The sequence below is a fragment of the Falco peregrinus genome, chromosome 14 (genome assembly GCF_023634155.1).
Source record: "Falco peregrinus isolate bFalPer1 chromosome 14, bFalPer1.pri, whole genome shotgun sequence".
NCBI lineage: Eukaryota > Metazoa > Chordata > Aves > Falconiformes > Falconidae > Falco > Falco peregrinus.
The window spans coordinates 3,807,747-3,829,069 of NC_073734.1; the positions used below are offsets into that span (position 1 = coordinate 3,807,747).

The following is a 21,323-nucleotide window of genomic DNA, read 5'->3' on the forward strand; positions in this document are numbered from 1 at the left end:
GCCCTAGGGAGCCCAACTGCTTGGGGTCACCACGTGCCTGGGGGTCCCACGTGCCCTGGGGGGGTTCCCCACACCTCTGGGCCATGCACCTTGGAGGGGCTGTGTGCCATAGGGACCCTCCATGCCCAGGGGGACTGTGCACCTTGGGGCCCCCACATGTCCTGGGGTCCTGTTCGTGCCAAGGGGATCCCTGCACCCTGGGGCACTGCAGGCCCTTGGGAGGTCCCTGCACTCTGGGTTCCTGCATGCCCTGGGGTGCCCATGCACCTTGGGGACCCCAGTGGGACCCTCCACCCACAGGAGCCAAGCTGCCCCTCCCAGTCCCTGTGCGTGGGGCTGGGAGCCCCATCCCCATCACGGGCCTCACCTCGCTCAACCCCAGGGAAGATGTTTTACAGTGGGGTGGGCAATGGGTTCGATAGGGATCGTCAAAGGCACAATTAAACGCGATGCCGTGCCCACACCCCGGCAAAGCTCGGCGCCGGAGGGAGCCTGGGCAGGCTGGGGGACATGGGACCCATCTGACCATCATGTGCCTTTGGTTGGTGTTGATGCCTGGAGCCGCTCAGCTGCCAAAGGGCCATTCACAGCTGCATGAAAAGGCTGATCCTGCAGTCGCTCCCGCTGGCTGCTTCTCCTTCCTGTGGGGCACCAGGGACGGGAACCCTTCCCCATAGCATGGAGCAGCACCCGGCTCTGGCACAGATGAAAGCAGCTCAGCTGGATGCGCTGGGATTGGGGTCCCAGGCTGCTGTGGCGCCTTACTCACCCCGAGTGCTGGCACGGCAGGGAGCCATGGCTAACACGTGCCATGCGTCAAGCCAAAGCCGGAGCACGCACAGCCCTGGTGCCGGGCAAGGAGCGCTCACCCCCAGGGAAATGCAAGCAGGATGAATCTGGACCAGCAGCCACCGGCTTCCCCCCTTCCCGGCTGCTGCTCGGCTAAAGAGCGCGCCAGTACGTGCTGTGAATTTTTAGCTTTATCAACAGAGGCTTTGAGAGCAGAGCTAGAAAATGCCGAGTCTGCAAATCCAAGTGATGCAAACGTACCGCACAGGGAGCGGCCGGGGCTCCCGTGCTGCAGGATTTGGACGCGCCGGTGGGGCTGGGGCTGGCCTGAGCCCTGGGGTCTGTGGGGCAGCCCCCCAGCCCCAGCCCCGCCATGCAGGCTGTTCCCTGGGGAGGGGACGCGGCAGGAGCTGCAGGAGGAGGGGGGGGATTTATTCCGGGCAGCGCAGCCTAGCTCAGCATTAGAGGCACATATACACCGTTACACAGCAGAAAACTGAAAAAATGCTTTGCAGGCAGCAAGGATGAGTTAAGGGTTTGAGTGCAGCTGACCTCATTCCTGGCTTTACAAGGTGAAGGTGGGGAAAACAAGGGATGGAGGGAGAAAACAAAGGAGAGGGAGATCCTTTCTGCTCCCAGCATGATCGCATGGCTGCAGCAGAAGGAAGAGCCGCTCCCCACACACCTCCGGTAGCTGCAGCCCCCAGTGAGCCCCTACCAGAGCACAGCTCCTTCCTCTGTGCCCCCAGGGACCATGCTGAAGTGGGGACCCCCAGCCCTCCATCAGCTAGCTGGAAGGCCCAGCGCCGCCAGGGCCCGGAGTGTCTCATGGAGGGAAGGAGGCTTCAGGCTGGGGGAAGCACAAAGGGCAGCGCGGCTCGCTCGGGAGCCGCCCGAGAGGGGAAACGAGCCCCCGGCCATTGAACCGAGACTAGAAGAGCAGGCAGGGGAGCAGGACAGCAAATGTGCTCGGCAGAGGCCAGAAGGGGACTAAGCTGACTTGGGGCCGAGGGACAGCTGCTATAGATTAGCTCTGCCATGTTCAGACAGTCCTCACCCCCCGCCGAGACGCGAAAGCATCCCCCCGCGCCAAGACGCGAAAGCAGCCCCCCACCCCAAGACAGAGACCATCCCCGCAGCCAGAGTGGGCGCTTGCAGTTTGTGTGACTTTATTAAGAGTGCGACACAAGTTGGGGGGGGGTGATTACAGAGGGGTGGGGTTGGGGCAGATGTGCACTCTTGGCTTAGTCCCAGTCCCCGTCGCCTTCAGGATTGTCATCTCGGGGGGGTTCCTGAAACTGGATGTTTGCCAGCATGTCCCGCATGGCTGCCATGAGCCTATTCACCCCCTGGTTAAGGTCCTGCCCTGCTCCAGCCTCTTCATCCCCGTCGTGCCTGATGTCCCCCTGCAACAGAGTCAAGCTGGAGCAGCCAGGCAGTGAGCTGCCTGCCTGGCTGCAGCAGGCAGGGACAGAGACAATGCCGCTTGCCAAAAAGCATCAGGCTGCTCCGCAACCTGACGTTTACACACTGCATATGCCAAGAGCCACTCCCTTCACAGAAACACTGTGCAGTGCAAACTTCTGTGTACCGACAGCAAAAGCCTGCTCCCATCTACCCGCAGCCGCTGACTGCACATACCTGCAAGTTAAAATTTGGCAGCAGCGATCGGAAGAAGAGAGATAAAGTGCTTTCGTTGGATGGATGATTCGTTCTGAAAGACAGAAGTCACACCATAGTTAAGGGGGCAGTTTGGTACTCAGCCTCTCGCTGGGGCTGAGACAGCACAGGGATGCTGGAGAGTGCCATGCTGTCTGGACCAACACACAGACACCCCCCACCCCCACCCCCCAATACCCAGCCCCGAAAGCAGGGCGTTGGGGGGGTCTTGGGGATTTCTTACCCCAGGCAGCCAGCAGCTGGCCAGCCTCTAGGCAAAGCAGTCATTAAAAGCACTACCAGGTTTGCTCCAAGCTGACCGTGCACAGGACAAGTACGGGCTTCACCCGAACGGCCCGCACGCAGCACAGCTGGCTGCGCTTGGACCTGTATTTACCCCAACCCACCTCAGTTAAGAAACAGCCAAAGTTTTTCAGTGGCCTTTGTCTCAATGGCTGTGAAAAGCCAGCTGCTGCCTTCACCGGTGACCACCAGGGAAAAGCGGCAGGTCCAGTCCTGCCTGTACGCTCTGCCCGTTGGCCAGCGCCACAAGCCAGGCAGCTCTTCCGCCGGGATGGAGGAGGACGTTGGCTCCGAGCGCCCACGTGCACCCAGGCCCGGGGCTGAGGGTGTGCCAGGAACATGCTGGCTGTGCCGGTGCTGAAACAAGGGGTGGAGAAGGTACCTGTCTGGTCTGGTGTAGGAAATGATGGAGTCCAAAGGGGGTAGGGGGTCGAACCCCATCACAGGCTGCGAGGTCACCTCCTGTAGGGGGGAAGAAGAAAGAAGGGGTGAAGGCTGCATCACCAGCAGCAGCAAACACCAAGGCATGGAGATGGTCAGACCAGATGGACAGCCCTTTGTCTTGGGGAGCACAACAGAGCTGGCCAGCCTGGCCTGCCCACACATGCCCCCGTGTGCTGTCCTGGGCAGCTGGGCACACAGGGAGGACACTTTGAGGTCAGGCAGATGGTTCTTGCTAGTGGCTGGGGTTTAAGACATGCCCAGCATCCACACATGCAGCAGGGATGCGAGTGCCATCATGCTGCAGCGCTGCCCACGCCCCGTCAGGGCCCCTCACCAGAGGCAGAGCTGCTGTGGCCTCCTTCATCTCTGAGAGGATGATGTGCCGGTAGATATTCCTGGGTGCACTCTGGTACCGCATCTTCCTCCTAAAGCAGGGAGGGGACACACAAGAGGATTGCACCGAGTACACCTCAGCATAGCCAGAGCTCCCTTTGTGCTTCTCTAGGTGCATCGCCAGCTTCATCCCTGGCTCTGGGGGCTCGCGCCGTATCGGACCGAGCCGGCTTAAGGCAAAGCTGAAGTCGCTTGGCAGCTGCTGACCTCCGAAGGAAAGAGCGGAACAGCTCAGGGACACTGTACAGACCCCTCTCACCAGGTCAGCAGACCAAACTTTGGTTTAGGACAAGCCCATACGCCTCCCCCTCCCGCTTCTCAGAGCTGGAAAGTGTTCCTAAGCACTCACCTGCCCTGCGCAGTAAATCCTGTGAGCTACACAGCCATCCCCACTTTCCCCAGCCAGCCCCTCTGCCCTCTCTGGGTGATTTCCAGGGCACACGCACAGCCCAGGCTGGGGGAAGCCAGCGCAGCACATGCTCCCCAGTGAGATGTACAGCTCTTCATTCACATTTGGGCAAAGTACGGAAGAAGAGTCCTTCCCAGCCCCACAGTGTAATCCTTGGCATCAAGCAGCCACCGTCGGATAGGCAGCTGTGGGGCTCTGAGCAAGCCCCAGCGCTGCTGCTGCCCAGGACAGAGCTCCTCTGGCGTGCAGAGCTCCCTGGCCCCCTCCGTCCGCGTGTTCCAGCACTCACGCCTGCTATGAGAGCCGCTCACCTCTGCCTGCTGCACTCACTTGTGCTCAGACTCCTCCACCAGCGGGTCCCGCGCATCCACCATGCGCAACACCTCATGGACGTTGGTCTCCAGCCATGCCATGACAGCTGGGTCCTTCCACAGGGAGTGAGTCCTTCCCACGTAGAGGGATGTCAGCTGGTTCAAGGCGGCAGGCTGGCTACGGGAGACAGTTGTTACTCAGGGCACTCTCCTCCTTCCCGCCAGCAGGTCCCTGTGTGGGCTGGCAAGGGCTTGTCTCTGCACCATGCTTCAGCGTGAGAACACAAAGAGAGGAATCGCAGGCTCCCTCCTTTGCTTTTTCCATCTACCTTCACCAGTTTTTCTGCCTCCGTCTATTTTTGGGATAAGCATAGCCATGAGATCAAAGTTAACGCTGCCCTGACCTGAGGGGGAGACCGTTTGCATGTTTAGGAGGACCACGTGCCAGGGAAATCCAGACTGGCAGGAGACAGCCTGCCCCCAGAGCACACATATGTTGTTCTCTCTTACTACATGTACCAACAAGCTTCAGTATGAACTTCTGACCCATCCACATTAAGGTGAGGTGGGTCTATTAGCATTATCTGGTGGCCGTTTTAGAAATCCATAACCCAAGCATCTAACAGCCTACTCAGGAAAACCAAATATTCTCCTACGCAGCTTTGTAACCCCATTAGCTGCCTGAGCAAGCAGAAGCCCCACTACCAGCAAAACTGATTCCTTCTCTTTAACTGAGAACATCTCCAGGGCTTACCTTATCTGAGCATTCAGCCCAAAGAAGGAATGGGACGCAACCCTGGCATCAGGCTGCACGCTGCAGTGATCCAGCAACGGCATCAGAACTGCAGGGAAAAGTCAGAGAGCTTGCTTTCAACAGCCCAGCGAGCAGCACCACAGAACATGCACCCGGTCACGGCAGCCAGGACCCATGCAAGGAGGGTGCAAGGATGCTGCTGGGGGTTATGCTGCATTTGATCTCTGTGTGAATAATGGAAATATCCAGAGTAAACAAAAAAGAAAACAAACTTCCCCCCCCACCCCAGTAAAATAAGGTGCAATTTTCTGCACTTAATACTGCTGGCCTTGGAACTTGAACAAGGGTTTTATTTCAGTCACCGTGACAAGAAGCAAAAATGATGGTTTCAGCCAACACAAACTAAACCTCTGTTCGAGAGCTGGTTATTCCTGCCTATAAAGACACACCCTGCTCTGGGCCCAGAGGGGCTGTGTATCTCCTTTCACGGACAGCAGCACCAACTGGATGAAAGCAAGAGTGACGGGCACCCATAGAGAGCACATCTAAAGCAGAGCAGTGTCTCGGAGGGAAAGCCAAGAGAGACTTGCTGTCTCTGGTCTGGGCAACCCTGGGGTGAAATATTTTCCTGCTCCAAGACTTTGGTTCTCATCCTCCCCCACCTTGCACACTCGTGACCATCTCTAATGAAGGGGCATCAGCTGCTCGGAGGAGGGTGCGCAGCAGGGAGGAACAATCACTGATCTCTTCCTAACACACAGAGGGCTCAGGGTTGCAGGGGCGCTACCTGGTTCCTCGCACTGCCTCGCCACGCTGCGGGAAGGCTGAATCCCACCACCACCACCACCACCACCCCAGGTGTAGGTACAGCAGTACAGCCTGCCTGAGCCGCATCACACTCTGAGTCACAGCTCCCATCTCCCACAAACAGAGGCAAACACCATTTGCAACCCACAGGCAAACTGCTGCCTCCGCATTTGACTGCCTGGAATCCAGCCTTCGCTCTCACAGATGAAGACAGTAACAAAGCCTGCGGGGACGGACTTACCGGTGGGGACAGACTTACCGCTTGGGAACATGATCAATGCGAGCTGGATGAGCTGGGTGGCTTTCTCCCGGGCTTGGCTTAGCTCCAGCTCCGAGCGCTCCTCCTGCTGGCTCAGGAACAAATAGGCCAGCGGCACCGAGAAGGCGAAATTGGGCAGCTGGGACAAATTCCGGTGACTCTGCAGGATCAGAGAGAGATATTTACCGAGAAATGATGCTATGCAGAATGATCTCGATGTGGCCAGGCTGCACACAGGGTGGGGTTTCTTGCTTGCTGAATTAAGTTACTTTCCATCCGCTGACTTGGTGCCCCCACAACTGAGTAAGCAATTTTGAGTTTGTACAATTGTTTGTGGGGTACCAGGATTACAAGAACGCACACCCCAGCCTTTACGGGTCATAGCGATGCTGTTGGGATGCCAGCCTGGCTGTGAGACAGCCCTCAAAGGGCCAATGGGGTTACAAAACCCTCACGGCTCTGTGGCACAGGGTGCCAGCCCAGGCAGGGAGAGCCCCAGGAACCAGCCCTCCCCTCTCTGCCCTCCACTCTCACCAGGGCTGCCTGCTGGCAACTCACCTCCCACTCCTGGAACATGCGGGTCAGGAAGGTGTATTCTCTAGCTCGGAGGGACAGAAAATCAATCAGCAGCAGCACACATAGCGGGTCGTTCTCTGGATCAAGGCTTCAGAGGGAGGCGAATGCAAGGGGAGGAAACAAAATCAGTGTCACAAAAGCTGAAATAGCTGCCCTCATTTCTAAGTCCAACAAGACTTCCCCGCTAGCATCCAAAGAGCTTCTGTGACTCAGCAAGTGGAGATAACGGGAACATGATTGTTCTTTCATGGCCAGGATGACGGTGCAACGCCCTGCCCGGTCTGCAGCGCTGCAGAGGGGCAACAGTCCCCGTCACCACCTGGCAGGAGGATCAATGGCCACAAACCGAGCCGGCTGAAGCCACTGTTGTACACATCTGTCTGCAGAGACTCTGAGCTCTGCTATAACAACCAGCTCAGCAGCCAAGAGCAAGGGCCACCCAGGTACCATCTATTTAAGCCTCCTTCTCAACAATCACCTCTCTCCAAAGCAGCACCACAGAGAAGAGCATGTGCCCAAAACTGACCTGTGATGCTGCATCTACAGGGAGCGGGAACAAGTCCCCACCAAGCCTGGGAGCAGCAGTACCCCTCTGGGTCTTTTTGTGTTCTTCCAAGCCTGAGACACCCTGCGCCATCCCACAGGGAACAGGGTGCAGCCCGCAGCAGGGGCACCTACCTCAGTATCAGCTTGCAGAACTCCAGGGCTGTACGGGGACAGCCTCTCTTTTCCAGGAACATCAGGTGCTTGAAGAGAGCCAGGAAGAAAGCCCTGTGGGGGGAACAGCAACAGGTTTTAGAAGCCAGACTTGGAGAGAAGCACCTTGGGCCACTCAAGAATGAGGACACATGGCCCGTCCCAGCTCCTTGCCCCCTGAGCATCAGTGCTGCTGTACAGCCAGGGGGGTCCAGGGAACCTGGCCTGCTGCAGTATGGGGTGCCACAGACCCCTCCATGTTCCCATCTCTTATATTTTATATCTCTTTGTGCAAGTATAGGGACAGCAAACCAGTGGCCTGCTCTGCAGACTGGGGCTGACAACTCAAACAACAGAAAACAAGCCAATCCCCAAAGTCCACACCCTGCCTTGGCCCAGCCCACCCAGTTGTGCAGGGACGGTGACACAGAGTGTGCACAACACACACAGTGGGAGGACCAACACCCAAACTGGTGTTACGGATCACAGTGTTCAGGTCACAGATGGCACAAAGCCCGTCAGCGAGCAGGTACTGGAAACATGAGCAATCTCTAGGTACAGCAGTTTGGAAGAGATGACTTGGATCAGCTGACTGGAAAATTCCCAGAATAAAGTCACCTTTCCCCACAGCTGCAGAGCTGTCACTACGTAAAGAGCCAGGCCAGGAGCAGTGCGAGTGCTGGGGACAAATGCCGAGCAGGCAGCACACAAGTGACCAAGCACAGCCATACACATGCAGCGTTTTTGTGACAAAACCAAGTGCCACCTTGGGCTAAGAGGTACTAATCACACAAGAAGGATGTGACGGGGAGGAACAGCTACAGCTCCAGTAAGAAATCCCTCAGGAAAGAGGATGCTTTGTAAAGAAACTTCAGTGCAAGAGCTGCTTGCTCCCCAGCACCCATCTCAGGAGCCATGCTGCTGCCTTGCTGAGGGGCACTGCCACTGATGGCCAAGCCTGTTCCGACAGAAAGGGATATTCAAGGTCCCCCCGCCAGCGTGGATGACCCAGCAGACATTGTGAATCTGGGTCTCTGTGTCTAAAGTAGGCCAGGGTACGCCGCGACGGCTCTCCGGCAGACACAGGGCAGGCAGGCGTGCCGTGCCGCCTACCTGTTCTCTGGCCGCCGGTAGTCCAGCCTGCAGGTCCCACTGGTGAGACTGAAGACGGGGTGGAAGGCGCACTCCAGGCTGTACAGCGCCCGCTCTGCAGACAGCGAGGACAGTGTCAGGGCACACCACAACCCCGGCACACCATGCAGCCCCAGTGCTCACAAAACAGTTGATTTAGCCCAGAAGACGCCAATAATTGAGGGCTCCGGCACACATGAAATAAGTTTGTTCACAACCTAGCAAGGCACGAAGCTACTTCAGGGTATGTGGCTGCAAGAGATACCCAGGCAAGCGAGCCCTGTTCCCTTCTGTGGGCATTAGATCATGCTCTGGTTGTGAAAAGCAATTCTTCTGGAGGTCTGTGATTGAAGCTGCTACAGCTGCCTCTGCCAGAACTATCTTCACATGAGGAAGCCAAAGATCCTGTCCTCACTTCACCTCTAGCCCCTCCTGTCATGCTGTAGAGCACATGCCCCAGTTACCAAACAGCACATCTGACACCAGAGACTGCAGCACCGCAGTCCGAGGAGCGGCCAGCCCCCAGGATGACCCCTGCCCCAGGCAGCCTGCGGTGCCCCACGGAGCACAGCCTGACACGCTGACGCTGGTCAGAGGCAGGTGAGGCAGGCTGGCCCGCAGGGTTGGGCAGGCTCCCCAGAGCAGCCTCTCGCCCTGCTGTTTGCTCACAGCTACCAAATCAGACCCTCCTCCTGCAAGGAATGTCCTACAAGTGGGACCCTGCCACGTCCACACAATCTGAAGACGAATGCCGATGTGCCTTTCCCCAGGCACACGTGCCCAGCTCTATATGAAAGCCCCCTGCAAAAGCTGCTGGCCTGTAGGATGATGCAAGTCTGAGCTCTCATGGCCCAAATCAAACACAGAGCCAAACCAACCCTTCCGCTTTGCTGCTTCTCTCTGAAACAAAACCAAAACTGAACCAAAAGCCTTTGATTATTAATTCAGGCCAGGACATCTGCTCCTCACCTCAGCTCTTACCTACAAGATCGCGGGCCATTTCCTGATCCTCCTGCATCCGGCACACGTCACTGAGCTGCAGAAGGGAGTCCACATGGTACGGGTTCATCTGAAGCAGCAGCTGCAGAAGAGCATGAGCTTGATTACATGATGGCACAAATCACTGGTTTCTTGTGCACACTGCCTAGGAGGCAAGATCCGTAAGCATGGCAGGGAGGCAAACACCCTGACACCACAAATAAGAGAGAGGGGCTGTTCTTGCCCCTGGGTCTGAAGGGGAAGAAATCCTGTCCCACACCATCAGAGCGCCAAGGCTCAGACTGCAGTGTAAGGCTGGGGACGCACCTCACACGAAAGGCTGAAACTATGGATTAAAAGAGCCCAAGAACGGCCGTGATGGATGAAAGCAGAGGTCTGTTGTGCCCTGTCTCCAAAAGCAGGCGCCTGAGAAAGAGTGCATGAAGCTGGGAACACGTGAAGGCTCCAGCACATCTAAGTTGCCAACTTTTAGGGGCTCAGGGACCCCCACTGTCAGAGATGCCATTTATGTTAATGGCATCACCTCTCGTGAATTTGTTCACTTACTGACCCAGGTACCTTTCCCACACCTCAGCTATATGACACAGGAAGCCACTGCTTGGGCACACAACGCAAAGAACTTCCCGTCCCCGCGTTGGAAAGGACAGCAGGGAGCTCGCTCTCTCTCCCCGCCCCACGCAGGATCCGAGCCCTCGATCGCAGCCTCCCTCAGGCAGCTCTCTCCCAGCCAACCCAGCTTTTCCAGTGCTGAGGCCCGGCCCGGCCTTTGATCATCTTTTCTGTTCTCCTCCAAATCTCTCCCCGCTCCACCATATCCTTTTGAAGGTGAAGGCCCAGAGCTGCACACAATTTTCAAGATGCAGGCAGCAGGCATAATTAAATTTTTGTTTTATTCTCTACCCCTTAATAATTCTGAGCATTTGGGTCAGGCTTTTGCTTCCTCTTGGTGCTGAGAGGACATTTTGGCACATCTATTACAATTCCATGATCCAGCTCCTGAACGGCAATGGGTTAAAACCATTTTTTTCCAGGCTTCAGAACAGACGTTTAACCACACCTAAAACCCTTTCACTAATTATATTATAAATGATGTACCTTTTCCAACCACCTAAAACTCAGTTTCACTATGAAAATACCAAAGCTACTTCAAATCCCCTCATGGTTTAGTTTCCGGACTTTTTTTCATTCCCTCAAAACTGAAAAATACAGCTTCAAAAGCTCCAGAAGTTGTACATCTGCAGGGTAGTGGCCAGCACGACCACCTACAGTACAAAGCCTTTATGTTCTAGGCCGGCCCAGCCCAGCGCCTTTGCCTCAGCACCACCTGCCTGATGTTTTACTCCTTCCTTGCTTCCTCTTAAGTTCCTTTCTAGTCCTCCTTTCTGGAAGGGATGGAGCACCTAGGGTCACGGTGATGGGAAAAAGTGCTCTTAATACACTTAAAACTTCACCAGCAAGACTGTTTTAACCCACTAGCAAGAGCAGAAAACACACTCACCGAGCAGCAACCCCCCCCCCAAAATACTGTTCTGCATGCTGAAACCACAGCAGCAAGGCAGAACCAGGCTCCAGCTAAGTGGAGACTCTGGTTATCACAGATAAACTGTTTGGGGGTTTGAAGTACCTCTGGCATCGGCAAACCCATCTGTTAAGATTCTACCCTTAACAGAAAAATGGAAGGCTAACGGTGTCTTACAGGAATATCTTCAAACATAGCCAGACTCACTTAACAGGGACATAAAGACTAAAATGTACCATGGAAAACCCATCCTGCTCTGCATGGCCGTGTGAGACAGCATTTCAGCCATCCTGAGGACACCGGCTCTCGGGTCGATCACTGCTGCATAGGAACTACCCTGCATTATTTAATGAGAATCCCGCAGTCCAGTTAGCAGGCAGAATTGATGAGCTGGAGAGAGCAGTGGCCATGAGCTGAGGGTGGGAAAGCAGAAGGAAGTAAACTATTTAGTAGACAATGGCCTCTTTAAGAAACTTCTGCAGGGCATGTATCCGAGCTCATGTGCCCAGGGTTTTCAGAGCAAAAATACCTCAGTTATGGTTCAGTGGGGTGCAGAGCAATTTTACTGTTGCTTATCACTACAAACCATAAATGTTACCATACAGTTTAATGAGCTTGGACATGCATGAAAAACTTTCAACACAAAGACTGTTTTGCTAAAATACCAAGAAAAGACACATTTTTCATCCATTCAAGAGTTTATAAATAGAACAGCTGTTAGTTTAGATTCCCATTTAAAGACTGGTTTATACAATATTTTTCCTTTCCCAGCTGAAGAGCTGAGACAAGGGAGCTTTATTCCTACACATCCAGCCAAACAGTCAGTTCCTGTGGGCTCCTCTTCCAGATGGCTACCTGGCACGCTTTCAGGCAGAGCCACCAAGGCTCGGCCACCAGCCACCGGACCTCCTTTGCACCAAGGTGGTCACTTACCTTATAAGGTGGCAGCGTTGCTTGCCAAGCTCTGCTTTCTCGCCCCACACAGAGAGGGCACAGGGCTCTACCACTCAACACTAGACTGGCAAAAAAATAAGTGCTGGGGATGCATCAGCCCACCTGCCCTGCCAGGGAAAGGGGCCACAGGAATGCAGCAGACAACAGCACGGGCAACCTGATTTCACAACATACCACAATGTTGTTGGGGTCCATGGACTCTACAGCATCCAAGAACTTGAACTGCACTTGCTGGTACTCGCGATGGTGTTCGAATGTGAAGTACTGCACTCCCCTCCTGGTGTCCACCAGCTGCATGGCAATACCTAGAAGGGTGCACAGGAGACGTGTGTACCACTGCTGCCAGCCTGCGAGCACAGCAGCAAGAGCTCTTCTGCCTTCTTATTACACAGAAAGCTCATTACATCACTGGGTGCAAAGCCAGAAGCGTTTCTAGGAATTCCCACAGAATTTCACTCCTCTCCCTCCTCTCGTGAGTCAAAGCCCAAAACCCACCCAAGAAGCCCAGGCAGCTTGCTCTCCCCACAGATTCTTCTTGTTATCCAGCAATACTGCTGTTAAGAAGGGAAGTATTCATCACCTGCTACCTCCAATAAGGGGAAAAAAACTCCCCTCAAATGCTAAGATGCAATACAACAGATTTCTCCCTGTGAAGAAAGGAGCTATTTCCATCAGCTATTTCCATCCATTTCCAACAAGCAGTTCCCTTTCTGCATCAGCCAGTGTAAAGCCTGGGCCAGAACGATGAAAGCAGCTCCAGTTCCCGAGGCTCTAGGAAAGCCAGGCTGGCAGGAGCAGCCATCCGTGCCAACACAGGCATGGGACCGACGCACCCTGTTGGCTTAGTGGCAGCCTGGTGCTCTGGGAGGTGGCACCAAAAGCCTCACCTGTTTTGCTGTAGCGTGGCCAGGTGTTCTTGGGAGCTGTCAGCCACGTGCTGCGGACATACTGGCGCTGCCTTTGCCTTGGCCTGAGGAAATAAACACAACAGGTCACAATTTCTCTGTACCAATAGAATGAGGAGGGCTGAAACCAGCCAGAAAAAGGGTGATTCAAGGGGGGGGGGGGGGGGAAAAGAAGAGATCCAACTTCTTCCCCAGCTGCAGCTCTGCCACACAGAGCTTTCGCCCAGAGCTTTACCATGTTTGCCTTCAAGACACAACATAGCTTCACTCAGGCTCATGCCTTACTTGAACCATTCATCTTTGGGCCAGCCAGTGCCTCCAGCATTTCCACTTCAATAGTTTCTCTCCCCTGTTTTTGTTCCTGCCAAGTTCTCAGCTGCCTCTTTGCTTCAAACAGCTTCCCAGGTCCAATTAAGAGAGCCCCATATTCCTCTGACTCATCTCTCTTCCCAGCCGTGCCTTCAAACGTCAGCTGGTTTAGTTTAAGCCATAGTCACAAATGCAACCAATTTACTGGCTCAGGGCAGGAGGAATTCAGAAATTATGGCTACTCTAAGCAAGCCACCTCTTCCCACTAAGAGACTGCTGCTCCTTCCTCAAACACTAAACATCCTTCCACAGACTTTCTCAGAGAAGGCTTCTGCTTCCACCATCACTGCTCTAAGCTTACACCCTTCTCATATGCACATTTTTCAACCAGCTCAGGAAAGCAGGGATTTTCTGGGTAACACTGACCACAGTGCCATGGATAACTACATAGAGACCTCACACCCAGGAAGCAGTAGTTTCCCCAGGGCCCTGAAAGCAAGTGCCTGAGATCCCCTGGAGAGTATTCAGGGTCCACTCTGTAAGGCATCAGAGACTTTGGAATAGCAACAAGAGACAAATGCTGGACAAAAAAAGACAAAAAAACGGTCTAAGAGCCCATGAGTTTGAGTGAAATGACTTTAGAAGGGTGCTTTGACAATAAATGAGAGGGGAAATTGACAGAAGAAAAAGCAAATGCTAGCAAAAGCCTGGAAAAGTCTTACTCCCCTCCTCACACACACCAGACACAAAACAATACTCTACTGTCCCAACAAGCAACTATTAAATGAGTAAGACACCTCGAACCCAAGACACCCTGAACCCTGGCGTTCCTGCCTGGGCGTGGCACCAGGGGCTCAGTAAACCATACCAAGGGAAGGACAGACACAGCGATGTGGACTTTGAAAGGGTTTTAATATTAAATTCTGGACTAACCTCTGATCACCAAGAACAGCGCGAGCCCCAAAATATCTCTTCAATTCGTTCTCTGGATTCAAGTTTCTGAGAAGGTTGAAACAAGAAAAGCTACCATCAGTTAAACGTAGGCAGAAATCTCACACTCGAGTCCTTTCCACCAACACCAAGTGCTCCGAACCTCAGTCTGTCTCTGGCCAAGCCCCTAAACTGTCACACACCCCCATGATCTGATATAACACAGAAAGGAGACTAGAAATGGTCGGAACAGGAGGCACCGAAAGCCCTGTTCAAATCAGATGCACGCTTCCTTCTTGCTCTGCTCCAAGGAAGGTGCTGAGCTAGGGAATACTTCTGCTGCCCTCTCCAGGCAGCTGGGGCCCCAGTCCGGGACACGGCCAGGACAGCCTCCCTTCAGGAGCGCATGCTTGGGGCACTCCTGCCCGGAAAACAGCAGATACCTGCTGCGAGTCCAGCAGCGGCAGCCTGCCGTTTGGGCCAAGCACCCTAACCACTGTATGGAGGCTGGCAAGAATACTTTTTTTTTTTTTTTAAATACAAAGATCTTGTATCAAAAGCATGACAACACCTACAGTTTTCTTGATCTAACATTTGGCCCAGAGAAGGAAGGCATATTTAAGAGGGGTTTTCCAGTGAGCAGGGCTTGAAGAGAGGGCGAGAGAAGGCTGAAATCCAGCACTGCCAACGCTCACCCACTCGGAGATTATCCAGCTCTCAGAGGCTTCTGAATAATGTTTACTCGACCAGAGAAGGCACTGAAGCTTAAAACTACCTCTAGGTAAACACATATTCTGGCTTCACTGCAGTGTCACTGAACAGGCTGTGCTAGCACCAAGTGCTCATCAGCCTAGACTCAAGTTTTGATGCAGCACAACTCAGTTTTAAAACTGAGACTGGTAATTTGTCCCAGCTACAAGCGTAAATGTTTTCTATAACAACAGAAAGAGCTGCCAGTGCCTGCACCAGCCCAGGGCTCTGAAACACGCCGGACACACCACCCAGCCCATTCCCAACAGGCTTCCCAGTGTGACGCAGGCCCAGATGTTACAGATCTTGAGTTGGAGGTGGATTTATTCTTCAGCTCTTGGACACGCTGGGCACATAGTCCACTTTGTTGGCGGTGACATGAGAGAAAGGCTGGACAAGTCTAACTTGCTTTCCTGGTGAAATTAGCTTCTGGCACTGCTCAGCCCTCCTTGGAGGATGGCACATGCTGTACTGGTGTGTGCTGCTCACAGCACCCGTCTGAGTGCGGCCAGTCACCTGGCCAGGCAAATTTGCTGTCAAAGCTTTATGCACCCGGGCTCTCAGCAGCTCTGCAGAGATTCTCCTACAGAGTCACAGAGTTTTTTAGGCTGGAAGGCACCTCTGGAGGCTAATCTGATCCAGTTGCCCGCTCAAACCATGCTTGAGAATACGAGTCATCACTCAAAACTGAATGCAGCTCCAAGATCAACGGTTAGAAATGGGGATGCGTGCAACCATCGCCACAACACCTTTCAAGCAATCCTGAATTCATAGCCAGATCGCACTGGGAGGTTCCCAACTTCATTCCTCAGGGGAACAGATACCCCTGTCACACCCAAAGCCAAGACCAGTAAGGAAGTACTTACTACCTGTGTTCTACATAGAGCAGAGGCCTACTGTCAGCAATTATTCCACTCTGGGTCTGCTGTGATAGCCCGCTGGTATCCTCAATCTTCTCCAGCAGGCTGTCGATGTCTTCCAGGTCATTGTCTTCCTTAAGATAGGCACATGCAAAGACAAGGTAGTTATTACAGAATGAGACCGCAGCAGGCCGGTCACCCAGCAGAGATCACACCCAGCTGCCTCCAGGTACTTCAGCTTGTCCCTATCTCTGTGATACTCACACAGCCCCCGCTGCTCACCAGGCTGCTACCCCATCGCCCAGCTTGGCTGTGCAGATACTGTCTTATCAAGGCCTCCAGCTCTCGAGTCAATACTCCCTATTCCCTCAGGAATCCCACCCAGAGCCCCCCTTCCCTCCCCAGCTGCCCCTGAAAGGGCTGGCTGCTCACTCAGGGTGTCACAGGGCTGTTGCTCTTCACACCATCGTCAATCTGAACGCACCAGCTGAATACATCTAGCATGGGCAACAGCTGGCAGGGTGTCTGGTCTGCCCCTTTCCACCCAGCTTTCACTGGACTTTGTCTGGTTTATTTATATTACAATTCATATAATATCACAAAATGTTGGGGTGCTGATTTTAATCATAAATATTTAAATACTCAGCCTTTGCCATCTACTTTCCATGGGAACACTATGTTACTGCTGTGACCCTTGTAATAACGTATCAAAGGCTCATGATTTTAAACCAGCTCTAACATACTGCACTCTGGCTTTCCCCACCTTCTAACAACCCAAGAATACACCCAACAGCACACATTCCACAGTTGTATAACACTTTTATCCTGATTTTCCTCTATATTTTCCCCACAAATACCAAGTGACACATTTCTTATATGGCTGTTTCACATCCTCCTCATGATGTACGTGGGTGGAACACGGAATTCCATTCATGACACCCAAACAGCACTGCAAGCTTGCCTTTTCCAGCTAAATATAGCCACTCCGCATGGAGTGGATACATGAAAAGCTTGTATTGTGCTTTGCACTTCAGCACTTGAACCAAGGCAGCATTATCTCTAGTTAGCAAATCAAACTGCTTGTTTCCGAGTATAAAGTTTGCCTAGAGCCTACAGCTGGCAGATGTTACCCTATCACTCATTCTCAGACTGGGAAATGGGCTCTGTGATTGGATTTTCGCTCCTGAGCTCTCTCAGCTGATTTCCCAGGGAGGAGGTGGCCAGCCAGGCACTTACACCGCAGTCACAGCATACCTGCTCAGCATTTCAGCATGCTGTGGCTTAGGATGTTTAACAAAGGATCTCCCTCGAGGGAATAGTTAGACTCCTAAATCTTAGCAGAAAACTAGCACCCACTTGAATTTTCTCGCTGTTGAATTTAAAAGACCAATGACTGTATTCCATTCAGTTTTCTAGTCTTGCTCAAGTAGGTAAAGTATATTCAAGCATGCACATTTGCCTCAGTTTCATCCACACCACACATAGACACTGGATGAAGTTCTCACTCTCCAAGCACACTTCCTTAGGGGTAGACAGCACTGAGAGAATCACTGTCCTCTTGCGCCCTTCACCACTGAGGGGATCGAGCAGGTCCCACAGGAAGAGCACTTGGCAGTGCATTTGCTGATAACGCACTAGCAGACGCTCCTGTCAGCATTCAGCTATCAGACATCAAACTACAGAGAAGGTGTGCGGCCACGTGCAGGGGAGAAGGGAACGTGAACAACGGCTGGCAGCGAGAGCTCTGTATGGCTCTGCAGAGCCAGGAGAGCTACCTAAGTAGGGCAAGGAAAATCTAATGAAAATGGCAACGTTCTTCGCACAGTACCCCCAACTGTGTGAAGCCTTGGAGCAGAGATGAAAGAAGATGCCACCACTGTGAGGATTTCAGCCCTAAGCATCTGCAGCAGAGCTGTGCCAGTCCGGCTGCTTGAAGCACTGCAGTCAAAAGCTGCTGTTGCCATTTTATAATTTTAAATGAGTACAATGCAAAAAGGAGCATTTTTGCCTCAATCTTTGCTGCAAGCACCTCGCAGTTGCCACTCTGTCAACCCCGATGTAGAAGTCAGCACAGTCACTAACTCTCAGAGCAAACACAGACATACCAGAGTCTCCCCTGCTGAGGATTTCTTGGTTTTCCTTTTCTTTCTTTTCTTTCGTGGCTTGTTACTCAACACAGGCTGCAAAGATAAACGGAACGGCTGTCAGAGCATGCCCACAGACTGCAGGGATGAAAGCTCCATGAGTAGAAAAGTATTTCCCACAGGAATCAGCACACCAAGACGGCCCTTAAATGAAACCAATATTTACCCTTTCACGTCTGTCAGCAAGTGGAAATTAAGACAGAAGGAGAAAATGGAGGAAAGCACCAAAGGTTTACAACACCAGAAGTTTACAAACGTTAAGGTTAAACCTCACCTGACTTTCATATCAACATCCGAGACTACAAAATCAAGCAAGAAAGTTTAGATAGACCAGGTGTGGAAGAAACATTTCAGCTCTCCTTCAGTCTCCAAGATAAACTTTGCATCTGTCTTTCCAGCAAGCATGAAACTACTAGAAACTACCAGTCACTCCGATTTCCACAGAAACCAACACCTGCCTGAATGCACCAGGCAATACGGGCTCCTCTCGCTGCAGACGCAGCCTCTTCAGCTCACAAGGCTGCATGGTATTCCCTAACACAACAGGCAGGCACGCTGCTGTCCACGCTGACTCCTCCCCAGGGTGTACAGAAATGAGAAGCACATTTCCAGGATCTACACAGGTAAAACAGGAATGCTGTTACTTACTGTAACAACCCCACAGCTCCTGAGCTGATTTCAGAACCAGGGGAACATGCAGCCCTAATGTGGCTCTGTCAAATGGCAGGGAGAGGCCTGCCAAGGGCTCCCACGTTCCTACCCAGGGAAGCTCTGAGAGAAGCAGCAGGTGCACCCTGCAGGGCTTACGCAAACTCACCCGGTCAGGGCCTGCTGGAGCCACCGCTCACGTGGGAACCAACTGAGCAGAGACCACACTGTACACCCAGAACATGGTGAAGCCCCTGAGCTGCATGATGCCACCAGCACAGCTGGACCATGCACTGACGGTGGCCTTTGCTCCTCTGGTACCCAAACCCATGGGCACACACCCCAAATGCTAAGTTCTAGTGGGTGAGGCCAGGGGGCCAATCCCCCTTCACCCCCCTCGACCCGCATCTCCAGTGCAATACAGGCTAGACTTGCAATGTCAAATTGTTAATTAAAGTGCCCCTTTCCTTACATTCTTCCAAAAGGAGACATTCCTGAGCAGATACAGATCACAGGAGGGAATCAACACAAAACAACAACAAAACGGCTCAGCTCGCTACAGGGAAGAGCAAGTTCAGCATTTAGTTTACATTCCTTGGAGTCTTCACATACTCCAAAACAAACGCTTCACTGGGCATTTACCCATCAGCCCAGCCCCACATACGATGCAGAGCTTAATGAATTGTGCAGCGAAGGGAGTAGAGAAGCAATGCCTGTTTCAGAGCCCCATGGTATTTTCCTTCTCATGCACTCTGCCTGACCTCGGTGCTCGTCAGGGCACAACACAAGGCCTTCCTCAGGAACCTCCCCTCTGCAGCTGTAAAATCTCCCCAGACCCTAGGCACAAACACAAGCCTCAGCACTTCTTCTCCTGGAGCTGCTTGCTCTCCTCCAGACCTGGAGCACCAAGCACCTGGGTTTAAGCTCCTTGTGTGTGTCCCTCCCCTGACGCTCACATCCTCAGCCTCTGACAAAACCCAGGCGCAAAGGAAAAGAAACTCTTGCCTGTCACCACAAAGCTCCTCAGCATGCACAGAAGCAGGGAGATAAGAAACCTTCTCTCTGCACCTCATGTGACAACTGCCATCATTACGAGATACCTGTGGTTTAGTTACCGTTTGGTCCGGTTGCTCTGCCTCCTCCCCATCTCCCTGCCCATCGCCTTCAGTCTCTTCAGTTACAGCCCCTTTGTTGTTCCCTTCTCCTGCATCCTGCTCGCCGAGTCGGGCATCCACTCGCTCTTCTCTGGATGGTGGCTCATCCTCCAACTCCTCGGCAGTAATCTGTGCAAACAGACAGACAAGCTGCAGAAAAAGCTGGTGTGGGACTGTGCTCTGCCCTCTCCTGCTCCCCACGCGACAGAATTCCCCAGGGATCTGATCTGTTCTACTTCCACCTGCAAACGGAAGATAAACAAGTCGCAAAAGCAGCACAGGCCTCAGCTGCCTGCCTGACTTCTCCAGCAGACAGATGGGGACAACCCCTCACTTCAAGTGTGTCACCCAGCAGGCACGTGAACAGCTCCGCAGCCATCAACTTGCTGGAAGCGAGTGCAAGGCCACAATGACACGTCCACTGCATAACATGGCCAGCAGAAAAAAAGCACGGCCCTATCTGGACTCTGGTCTTCCTTGGGAAGAGCCCCCAAAACCAGCCTTGCCTACGCTTGCACAGCCAAGCCTTGGGGAAGGACAGGGAACCACTGGGGCTGGCCAAGGTGCCCAGAGAAGAAGGACCAGGCTCTGTCACCCCAGGGACCCATCTGTGCCCCCAGGGCCTGCCTGACTGCTGACCTCCAGCACTGGGATCTTGTGAGGTTGGGAAAGGGGCAGGAATAGTCCCCAAAACAGTTTCATCCACTACCTGACCAACCCAATACTCAAGCGCAGCTCTGACAACATCGCAACCCAGACCACCCAGCCCCTCTCAGGCCTGCCTCCAATTCCTGCCCAGTTCAGCCCCAGTTGCTGCCCCCAAGCCCTCCCTATGCCCCCCATCTCACCCCAGCTCCTTTCCTTTCCTACCCTTCCGCTCACATCCCCCTCAGCTGAGCATCCCCCAGGCCCTCTCTGTCACCCACCACCCCAAACCCTTCAGTCCCACCCTGGTCACTGACCCCAAATCACTTCCTCCCACAAACTGCCATCTCTGTCACTCCCACCCAGCCACTGCCCCCCGGGTCACTGCCCCCCTCTCAGCTACTGCCACCCAGCCTCTCCGTACCCCCCAGTCACCCCACACACTCCCAGTCCCTGTCCCCAAATGACCCCCTCACAGTCACTGACAACTCTCAACCAACCCCCAAGTAACTGCGCCCTGCCCCCCCAAGCTGTCCCCTCCAGCCGCCCCTGTCCCCCCAGCTGTTCCCTCCAGCCGCCCCTGCCCCCCCCGCTGTCCCCTCCTACAGCCCCAGTCCCCTTAGCCCCGGCACACACACACACACACATATACACACACACACACACCCACACACCCCGCAGGCCCCAACCTCTCCCCCAGCACCGTCCCCGCTCACCAGCTCGAAGCGGTTGCTGACACCAGCGCGGGCGGACCCGCGGCATCCCCTCCCAGGGATGGCTGGCGGCGACCCCTCCCGGCCGGGCTCGGGCTCAGGCCCAGGCCCAGCCTCCAGGCCCAGCTGCCCCAGGCCCGGCTCCTCCTGGCCCCGCTGCTCGCCCCGCAGCCGCCTCAGCGCCCGCCGCGACATGGAGCCCGGCGCCACACTGCGCCTGCGCGCGTCGCTGCCCCCGCGCCTGCGCCGCCCCGCCCACTGC

At 54.0% G+C, this 21,323-nt stretch overlaps 1 protein-coding gene across 2 annotated transcripts; it reads right to left on the minus strand.

Annotated features, from left to right (window-relative positions):
* Positions 1 to 1,941: 1,941 nt before the first annotated feature.
* Positions 1,942 to 21,282, minus strand: TCF25 (transcription factor 25). 2 transcript variants are annotated; one of them, XM_055818824.1, is made up of 18 exons: positions 21,065 to 21,281; positions 19,665 to 19,832; positions 17,863 to 17,937; positions 15,767 to 15,891; positions 14,151 to 14,216; positions 12,891 to 12,973; positions 12,178 to 12,308; positions 9,513 to 9,612; positions 8,514 to 8,607; positions 7,383 to 7,475; positions 6,687 to 6,792; positions 6,129 to 6,288; positions 5,063 to 5,150; positions 4,328 to 4,486; positions 3,530 to 3,620; positions 3,134 to 3,213; positions 2,431 to 2,503; positions 1,942 to 2,195 (listed from the first exon to the last, which is right to left on the minus strand). In XM_055818824.1, the coding sequence occupies exons 1-18, from the start codon at positions 21,254 to 21,256 to the stop codon at positions 2,034 to 2,036; spliced, it is 2,046 nt and encodes a 681-aa protein (XP_055674799.1). In that variant the 5' UTR covers positions 21,257 to 21,281; the 3' UTR covers positions 1,942 to 2,033. The 2 variants fall into 2 exon arrangements, with proteins under 2 accessions (XP_055674799.1, XP_055674800.1); XM_055818825.1 differs by lacking the exons at positions 1,942 to 2,195; positions 2,431 to 2,503; positions 3,134 to 3,213 and having other exon boundaries at positions 4,309 to 4,486; positions 21,065 to 21,282.
* Between the last annotated feature and the right edge of the window lie 41 nt (positions 21,283 to 21,323).